Source organism: Carassius carassius, chromosome 28 (assembly GCF_963082965.1).
Source record: "Carassius carassius chromosome 28, fCarCar2.1, whole genome shotgun sequence".
NCBI lineage: Eukaryota > Metazoa > Chordata > Actinopteri > Cypriniformes > Cyprinidae > Carassius > Carassius carassius.
The window spans coordinates 31,543,151-31,553,962 of NC_081782.1; the positions used below are offsets into that span (position 1 = coordinate 31,543,151).

General features: G+C 38.4%; 1 protein-coding gene across 1 annotated transcript; it reads left to right on the plus strand.

The window, feature by feature from the left end:
• Positions 1-6,321: 6,321 nt before the first annotated feature.
• Positions 6,322-10,040, plus strand: LOC132108311 (cytochrome P450 2C42). The gene is made up of 9 exons (XM_059515016.1): positions 6,322-6,598; positions 6,889-7,051; positions 7,143-7,292; positions 7,407-7,567; positions 7,834-8,010; positions 8,135-8,276; positions 8,873-9,060; positions 9,236-9,377; positions 9,747-10,040. Exons 1-9 carry the CDS (start codon positions 6,428-6,430, stop codon positions 9,926-9,928), a joined length of 1,476 nt encoding a protein of 491 aa, XP_059370999.1. The 5' UTR covers positions 6,322-6,427; the 3' UTR covers positions 9,929-10,040.
• Positions 10,041-10,812: the final 772 nt, after the last annotated feature.

Below are 10,812 nucleotides of genomic sequence, written 5' to 3' on the forward strand. Positions count from 1 at the left end.
GACCCTCAAGTGTCGAGTCAGGTTCCCGTTGACCCTCCAGAGTCAAGTCAGGTTCCCGTTGACCCTCCAGAGTCAGGACAGGTCACTGTTGACACTTCAGAGTCAGGACAGGTCACCGTTGAAACTCCAGAGTCAGGACAGGTCAACGTTGACACTCCAGAGTCAGGTGAGGTCACCGTTGACACTCCAGAGTCAGGTCAGGTCACCGTTGACACTCCAGAGTCAGGTCAGGTCAGCGTTGACACTCCAGAGTCAGGTCAGGTCACCGTTGACACTCCAGAGTCAGGTCAAGTCACCGTTTACACTCATGAGTTAAGCACTACCACAGTGAGACCTCAGGAGTCAAGTCAAGTCAAATATGACCTTCATGGGCAAAGTCAAGTCACCAATGATCTGCATGGCCAAAGTCAAGTCACCAGTGTTCTTCATGGGCAAGGTCAAGTCACCGACTATCTTCATGGGCAAAGGCAAGTCACCATTGATCTTCATAAGCAAATGCAAGTCACCATTGATCTTCATGAGCAGATTCAGGTCACCAATGATCTTCATGAGCAGAGTCAAGTCACCATTGATCTTCCTAAATCCAGTCTAAACTCTGCGGAACTACCAGAGTCTCTCCACGTCTCTGCTGAACTACCAGAGTCTCTCCACGTCTCTGCTGAACTACCGAAGCCTCTCCACGTCTCTGCTGAGCCACCAGAGCCTCTCCTCGTCTCTGCAGAACTTCCAGAGCCTCGTCACGTCTCAGCCAAAACTCTCTGAGCGCACGACTGATCCAGTCGTGGCCACGGAGGCCACCCTTAACTTGTTCATGTCCTCTGTTTCAAACTTGCCTATCCAGACTTGCTCTCCTGTGTCATCGATCCCACTGTGTTGGTCCTTGGCACCGCCCTGGTGGGAACCTGTCTCGACCGCACGGCTGTGGTGGTCTTCTGCGCCGCCCTGGTGGGCTTCTGTCTCGACCGCACAGTTGTGGTGGCCTTCTGCACTGCCCTGGTGGGCTTCTGTCTCTACCGCACGGATGTGGTGGTCTTCTGCGCCGCCCTGGTGGGCTTCTGTCTCGACCGCACGGTTGTGGTGGTCTTCTGCGCCGCCCTGGTGAGCTTCTGTCTCGACCGCACGGATGTGGTGGTCTTCTGCGCCACCCTGGTCGGGTTCTGTCTCGTCCGCATGGATGTGGTGGTCTTCTCCACCGCCCTGTTGGACTTCTGTCTCGACCACACGGTTGTGGTGGTCTTCTGCGCCGCCCTGGTGGGCTTCTGTCTCGACCGCACGGATGTGGTGGTCTTCTGCGCCGCCCTGGTGGGCTTCTGTCTCGACCGCACGGATGTGGTGGTCTTCTGCGCCACCCTGGTGGGCTTCTTCTCGTCCACACAGATGTGGTGGTCTTCTGCGCCGCCCTGGTGGGTTTCTGACTCAACCGCATGGCTCCAATTCCACCTTGCTCCACCCTGGATTCCTGCCCTGTCCTGGGCCACTGAACTTTCTGTTCTCTCATGGACTTGTGTTTTGTTGTTGTTTTTGTTTTTTGGCACTTCCTGTCTCTGTTACCCTATATTACCTGGCCCTCCGTCCCTCCCCCTGGTCCTCCGCCGGTCCACCTCCCTCCTGGTCTATGTGTTCCTTGGTCTGTTCTTGGGTTCGTGTGGAGCATCTGGTAGCTGCTCCGTGGAGGAGGGGGTAATGTGACGGTGTCTGGACTCTGTTTCCCTCTGTGTCCACTAGTGGTCTCACTTCCCCATAGGCACCTCACCGGAGGCACTACAATTCCCACAAAGCCTTGTCCCTTCATCACAGTAATTGCACTCAGGTGTCTTCACTTGATAGTCATTACCCTGCCTATATAATCAGGTCTGTTTCCATTTGTTTTCATGGAGTCCTTACTTTCCATCACCAAGTTTCCTCGCATTCTTTGTGTTCTAGTTTCTTGTTCTGTTTGTTTGTTTTGGACTGATGTTTGGTTATGACCCCTGCTTGTTTTAGTTCTGATTTTGGATTACCCTATTAAAGCTCACACTGCACTTGGATCTTCCGTCTCCTGTGTTCCCGTACGTGACATTTCTCCTGTTTGTATTTCCTCAACGTGAACATAAGGTCATACAAATTTAAGAACAGCTTGTTTTAAAATCTTTGCAGTCTACTGACATTTATGATGTCTGCTTCAAACAATGAAACTATGTAATAAGTAAATCCACTTCACCTGTTAATTACTTTTCAACAGTGATGCTATAACAGAAAAAAAACAGAAGTTCAAAACAAAACATCATCAAGTGTCATCATCAAGATAGTGTCTCACTCGATTCTCTGACACAAAATGTCTATATATTCTCAAACATGAGTATAGTTTTCTTAAGTGGTGGCACCACGCTATAAAACAAGGAGTTATTATTGTAGTACCTAAATATCCATTCATCATCAAAAGTCCCAGTCAAGGGCACCTGTGGTGACATTGTATGAATTTACCTATTAGGGGAGGGTTACAATAGCGCAAAGATCAGTGATGGTTTGTGTGTCAAAGACAAGCACACAGTCATGCAAATTCTTGAAGATAATGCAATACATATATATACAGAGCAAAACTGGAAACCAGGATGATTCTGTTCAGCAACTGCACAATGGCTTACTGTGTTAGGGAGTGGCTAGCTACAAGTAGCAACACTAGTAGTGTAACAACATTTTTCAGTATCTTTACAGTAGCGATGCTACTTTAAAAATAGTGTAGCTTTTCCCGAAGCTAACTACTTTTTCCAGCAAGTAGTGGTGTAGCACGACCAAAAGCTACATTCTGTTTTGCTTTCTGATGAGCCACAAGTCTGTAATGCAGCAGTGCAGTGTCTTCTTATGACTAGATCACAAGGTAAAATTGTTTATTACTGCCATCTGCTGTAATATCATGCATCTCGTGGCTTTACAGTCTGTCTACCGACAAAAGATTGTCTGATGGTTTTGCAAAGGATGTACAGGAGTGGCTACTTAACATGAATCAACTGTAATTTATGCAAAACAAAGATTAAAATGTGGGCCACGTAGAAGACTTAAAGCACATACAGTACAGGAATAATAATTGCATTTTTAAACTAATTAATTTCTCTTCTTTATTGAAATCTAGATCAAATGTCTATTTTTACAATGATGAACGGTCATAATATAATCTATCCCTCCACAGTTTTGTAATGAACACTTATTGAACATAAAATAAAATCGTGTTTTAGTAGTGTGCTTATCTTTTGGCAACGGATGGTTGCGGGGGGATTCCACGCTAAGCACTGTACACGTGTGCAGCTGATGATTGACATCTCAGAGTGGCTCCATTCACAGTCAGTAAATACCGTATGAGCTGTGAGTTTAACCCTCTGGAGTCGATTAACGCATATACGCATTATTAGTCATTTTCTCCTGATAACCCCGAAAAGAACTTAAATTACACTTTCAGTTTTGATCGTACAGATAAGAGCAATACATAAATTGAATCTGTAAAGGGTTTACTTTTTTTGTATACAGACATAAAAACAACAGAACTTTGTTCACTTATAAAATAAAGAAAACAATGTGTGCTGTCTGCAGCCTTTGTCTGCACTGATCTTCATTTACAAACACGTCATTAAAATGAACTGTAACTCTGTGAATACTCAATGAAAAGACATGAGAGATATCTATAGAAAGCTTGACATGTCTACTTTAAACTAAACAAGTGCTGCCAAAAACAAATATTCTGTGATAAAGTAATCTATATGAAAACAATGCAATGTCCGTTTTTCACATCTCCCTTCATTATCTTCTAATGTGAACAAACCCCCGCGCTGAACGCTCTATTCAGATTCTAATGTTTCAGACTGAAGCGCGTGGCTTGAATATGCCACACAACAGAAGACAATGCTGCGAGAATGTTCTTCAAGTTCTTTTTATTTTACTGTTTGCTTCACGCTGAGAAGAATAAGACATAATTCACCCCAAAAAGATGTGATGTGGTTGAGGATTTCAGATTTGGATTTCCTCAGGAAAAAAAAAAAAATTAAGCACTTTATTCAGCAGAGATCATAAACATGAGTAAGTCTCTTTTTATTTATTTATATACTTGTACTAGTTTTAACATAACGTGTAAATATTTTACTAGTTAGACTTTTTCCAAAGACTTTTTCCAAACTATAATTCCTGACTAAATGTAAAATCAAGTGAAATATTATGAAGTTTCAATAACAATATACAATACTATACAATTCAAAAGCTTGATGTAAATAATATAAACGTAACAAATAAATGTAGCTGTAACAAATGTAATAAACGATGCTGTTCTTTCAATTAATCCCCCCTAAAAAAAACTGAAAAAATATTCTCAGATCTTTTCAACATTAATAATACCAATGATAATACTAATACTAATAATAATACTAATAATAATAATAATAATAATAATAATAATAATAATAATAATAATAATAATAATAATAACAATAAATGTGTTTTGTAGAAAATAAGATTGTTAAAAGGATTTCTGAAGGATTGCGTGACTGGAGAAATGATGCAAAAAATCAGTTTGAAAGTCAGCTTTGATTGTTCCTAATAAACTGTTTAACTGCTCCCCCAAGTGGATATTAAATTATGTTGTGAGATAATTAAATATATTCTTAATAAACTACAAACATAAAATTATATACATTTATTTTGTTCTCACATTCTTTCTTGTAACTCCTCCCTCTCTGTGACACAGCTGACTGAAAGGCTCATTATGCAGCTCATTATGCAGCTCATTATGCAGGCTTTTGTCTTCTCAGGTGTAAATCACAATGATATCCATGATAGTTGACGCCTACTCGCATATGACTTTTACCAACAAAAAGTCTCTTCGAAAATTTAAATCAATATATTGTTTTCTGTAAGTGAGTAAACAAGATGATTTTCACATAATTTAGAAAGAAAAATTCTAAGCTACAAGCTCCAGTTCTCAAAAGTCCCGGGAACCATTGTTCTGTATGTGTTTTATGGCCTTATTCAAGTGATTTAACATTTTTAGTTTTTCACTAACCAAGCATAACATTTTTTTTTCTCAAAAACACAATCAGGTATTTTTTTTTTCATGTATTCTGCTTATTGTATGACTCCTCTGTATCCAGTTTAAGATGCATACATACATTTTGTTCTTGCATTTATGTTGAGTCTATAGCAATTTTGAGTCTGTAGCAATCAGTTTAAGATAATATAACTATACAGTATTTTATTATTGTGCATATCTGCTAAAAAACATAAATATCGGATAGTTTACAAATTATGACTTTTTGTCATTAAAATGGCTTGGAAAATTGTCCCAAACAACCTGAATTCACCCTACTCTTTGAATTCATGATTGGATTACAGTATGTTGTTTTAAACCCAAAATATTTTACTTTTAACATTATATTTTACTTATAACTTCATTATAATTCTTCATTTATAATGATTAAGTTATTTGTAATGTTAATTCTAAATAATAATAATAATAATAATTGAAAGTAGTTTCAATATAGCTTTTTTTGATAGTAACTTGTAGTGTAGCTAGCTACTTTTTCAGAATCGTAGCTTGAATGTAGCTTAACTACTTTAATTTACTTTAATTTACAGGCATCTTGTAGCTGGTCAAGCTACAGTTTCAGAGAAGCATCCCCAAAAATGATGGCTTAGATTGCTGACTTCAAGTGTGTCAAACATAAAAAAAAATAAAATAAAAAACATAAATAAATAAATAATATTAAATACAAACTTTTTAATATATTTTTATAATTATGTTTTTTCTCCAACTGTGTCTTTTTTTCCTTAATTTTTTCCTCAGATATACACAATTCACATAAGTCATACTTCTCAGACAATAAACAAACAAATAAATAAATAAATAAAATGAATGGAAACCTGTGCAATTATACATATATTATATTACATATCTATGTTGACCATATATAGCAATACCTGGCAATTAAGCATCTCTGGCACTTAGACAATTAGAAAAGAAAGTTAAAACCAAGAACTATTTAATAAAGAAAAAACTAATAAAAGAACAAATAGCATAAGCAAACCAACGAGAAAGATTATTTGTGTCTTTGTTTTACGTAAATATAGACAGACATATTTTCTTTGTATGTTAAATGGTGAGATACCTGATAAGAATTCTCTTGACCAAACTGATTAAAAATGGGATGAAAGTTTAATTGTGCAAGTGCCTTTGCTAAGAAAAATCAATCAATTCAACTTTCCACCACAGAGATTATGGTGCAGTCTAGTTAAAGTGCACAAGAGGTATTTGATCACATGCTTTACCTCTGTCCCACTCATGCTGGAACTGCCCCCTTACTGCTCTGCCTCCACTTCATATATAGAGAACACAGAATAAAGAGTTATGGAACTGAGAGAACATAGAAAGATATAAACTGGGCTGTAAGCAACATTTTACAGAAGAGAGATGGAACTCTCTAGCTCACTGCTGTTGGCTTTAGTCTTGGCTGTGTTGATGTTCGTTTGGTGGAAGAGGAAGGCGAGTGGACTTTCTTTGCCCCCGGGGCCACTGGCACTGCCACTGATTGGCAACTTACCAATCATGGACAAGCGTGCACCCTTTAAAAGCTTTATGCAGGTAAAAGAAGTAGCAGCACTATGTATTTCTGAATGTTATGCTTCAAAATAAGCATGTGAATTGCATCTTATTGAAAAGTTGTTGCATTTTGGTTTTGTGCAGATTTTTTTTTACCAGTGCATCAAGCAGAGTTGTCATTGTTGGATTAAGCTGTGCCACAGAGATATTTCTAAATTCTTTGTGAAACATTGGTTTTAGAGTAGCAGATTACATAGTTTCTGAAATGCTCAAACACTTTCTGAGTTTGCACTAGTATGTGATGGTAAACTGTCATCTGTTCTCTTGAACAGTGGAGCAAAACCTATGGGTCTGTGATGACGGTATACCTCGGGCCTCAAAGAATGGTGGTTCTGGTCGGTTATGATACAGTGAAAGAGGCTCTAGTGGACCAGGGAGAGCACTTTACAGGCCGAGCACCCATTCCCTTTCTGATCAAAGTTCTCAGAGGCTACGGTGAGATTAATGTAATTTTTTTTTCCAAAGACCGATGTTGTCAGTCTAATGGAGTTAATTCTAAATGTTGATACCTCTTACATCTTTGCAGGTTTGGCCATCAGTAATGGAGATCGCTGGCGTCAACTAAGGCGGTTCACTCTCACTACACTGAGGGATTTCGGAATGGGACGCAAACGAATGGAACAGTGGATTCAAGAAGAGAGCAGACATTTGCTGAAGAACTTTGAGGAAACCAAATGTAAGAGAAGAGAGCATTTGACATTTCCACCTCTTGAGTTCAGCACTACTGCAGTGATACACATTCTGCACTCACGGCTGTCAGAGCTGTGTGATAACATTTTTTCTCCTCCAGCAACACCAGTTGACGCAGCCTTCTTCCTGAGCCGGGCTGCGTCCAATGTGATCTGTTCATTGGTGTTTGGCCAGCGCTTTGATTATGAAGACAAAAACTTCCTGCACTTGCTCCAGATCATCTCCAGGCTCCTGCGCTTTATCAGCAGCCCCCAGGGTCAGGTGAGCAGATGAGACAGTCTGGGACAGGTTATGGAGCAAAAAAGATAAGCTTAAGAAATCACAAAATATCCTTTCATGTTTAAATGAAAAAGTAACAGGTTGCTAACAGGGCTTATTATAGGACTTTCAAAAATAAATGATAAACTGATAAAAGCATGGAAGCAAATTGGAATGTACAGGGTGTGACAAAATAGCTCATAACTAGTAACTTGGTTGATCTTTAAAGAATGTGAATGTCTCCTTAACTAATTTTTCAACCCCAACAGCTGTACAACGTCTTCCCTAGACTAATGCAACTCTTGCCTGGCAGACATCATGCCATGTTTAAAGAGATAGAAGACATCAAAGCCTTCATCTTGAAAAAAATCAAGGAACATGAGCAAAATTTGGATTTCAGTGACCCAAAGGACTTTATTGACTGCTTTTCTATCAAACTCAAACAGGTATCGAAAGCAAAATTTTAAACTCTTCAGAATTTCTTATTTTCTTATGTCTTCTGTTTACATTATTACCTAATGTTCAGCAAAGTATACTATTTATTTTCTGTTACTTTATGTTGTAATATAGGAGAAACACAATCCTGACACAGAATTCCACAAGGATAACATGTTGGGGACCGTTTTGAATCTGTTCATAGCTGGTACAGAGACCACCAGCACAACTCTCAGATATGCCCTGATGCTTCTTATCAAGCACCCCAAAATACAGGGTAAGACATACATAGGGACTACAGTGGCCCTCCTTGCTGTTAAGTGCACACTACAAAGACTATGAATCACATTCATCAGTCCCCAGTCTCATATTATGTCGTGTTGGTGCACATACAAAACAAGAATATAGATAAGTGTCCATTTATTTATTTATTTATTTTTATTTTATTTTTTAAATAAAACTTTGGCTTTCCAAAATCCCCCTCTCTCTCTCTCTTTCTCTTGCACTCTTTCACTGTTTCATAGTTTGACTAGTTGAAGTTCACAATTTATTTCCTGCCTGTCAGGACAGTGTGTACACATGGGGAGTAATCCACCAGATTTCAAATATTTTTGTTCAAGCTAAATTGTAGCATCTTTGTTACAAGAGCATCGGAAACAGTCATGTGGTATGATAACTGATTTCTTGTCTAAAATTTTAAACAAAAATCTTTCATTTGTTGCATTTGTATTTTTACAGGAATACTTTTAGCTATTTTTATCTGGAGTTTAATTATTCTTTTATCTGTTGCATAGTTGTTTTATTGTTATTATTATTTAGTTCACATTTATTGATCATATATAAGAATAGCAAAGACATTCTGATATATTTCAGAGCAAATGCAAAGGGAGATTGACAGAGTTATTGGACAGAACAGAATCCCTACAATGGATGACAGGAAGTCCCTCCCCTTCACTGATGCTGTGATTCATGAAGTACAGCGCTATCTGGACATTATCCCACTAAATGTTCCCCATTATGCCACACATGACATCTCATTTAGAGGTTACATAATACCAAAGGTAGGAATGAACACATACAGTGGTCAACTCCTCTTATCTTCCAGATTACTAGATTATAATGTCCTACAATGGCACAAAATGCCCCAAAATATTTCCTAATAATCTCTTGTCAATGCATCGTGCTCAATCTGGTTATTTTGTGTAAATTTAAATAGATTTTTTTTTCTCCCCCAAGGACACAGTAATTATTCCCATGTTGCACTCTGTCCTAAGGGATGAGGAACAGTGGGAAACCCCTTGGACCTTTAACCCAGAGCACTTTCTGGATGACAATGGCAACTTTAAAAAGAATCCAGCATTTATTCCCTTTTCTGCAGGTAAAATATATGAAGTTTCTCATGTGAAAGTAGAGTTAATCAAAGTTCTTTCTACAATATATATATTGTACCAATGTGCATAAGCTTAGATCAAAGTAGCCTACAGACAATCAGTTCCGAAAAGAAATACAAAATCTGTGCTTATCGAAAAATAAACAAGTTAACACAAATGCTGGATACAAGATTTGGTAACAATATAGCATAATGAGAGATTTACAAGCAATATTTTAAAGGCCAGTCATTTTTGACCAATATCACAAAATCAAGTAAAGGATTTTCAGCACAGCACCTAACAATTAAGGTACCATAACTTTTAGCATAAATAGAATTAATGATCAGGATCTTTTATTCTGTCTTGCATCTTTGCAGGTAAACGCTCTTGTGTGGGTGAGTCTTTGGCTCGTATGGAGCTCTTTCTGTTCATCGTGTCTCTGCTTCAGAAATTCAGTTTTAGCAGTCCAAAGGGCCCGGATGGAGTAGACACTAGTCCCGAACTTAGCAGTTTTGGCAACATGCCTCGATTCTATGATCTTATTGCATCCCCACGCTGAGAAACAGAGATATCGCACCTTCTCTCATTTTACAAAATGTGGACAACAAAGCCATCTTTCTTTGAAGACTCTATGCACATTAATGCACATTAAAAGTGAATGAGATAAAGACAATATTTGACTTTCCAAATTGATCAAATAAATAATTATAATAATAATAATAAAAATCAATTTGTCTAAAGTTTTTGTCATTTGTCATTCCATGATTTTGATTCTTTAAATATTCTCTGATGGAATAGACTTCTCCAGCAAACTGATATAAAATGATTTTTTGTACTTGACTGTGTCCAAATTCATGAAATGTGAGTGTCACAGCAGGTCAGGCAAAATGAGGAGAGGCAATCATATTGCATCACTTTATGACAAACAAAACAAATCCACAAAATAACAATGATGAAGAACATGGGAGAAATAATTTAATTAACTGCGGGTTAGATATACAATACACAGGAATAACGAGACCTCAGCAAGAAACAAGTGAGACTCATTAACGATGACAACATACTGGTGACAAAAACAAATAAAACAGGAAGACGGGTGTGCAAACTACCCAGAAAACAACAGAGTTTAGCTGCAAACCTGGCTTAAGGCCATTTCACACTGCGCATGATGTGAAGGTGAATCACCGTCAAATAGTCATTTCACACAGAGCGCAAAACTATTAATCACCTTCTGCTAATTCACACTTGCACACTAGGTGGGGCCAACCAACAATGCGTTTGTCCTCAGATATGTATCATGTATATAGATTTAACATCGTCCGCTGCTCAATAGAGTGTCTGCAACTACGTCACGGTCACGGTTTCGTCAGTTATCTGGATGCGCGACCATATTGGAGATACACAGATTTAAACAACAGCATGGATTGCACGGTTAATGTACTA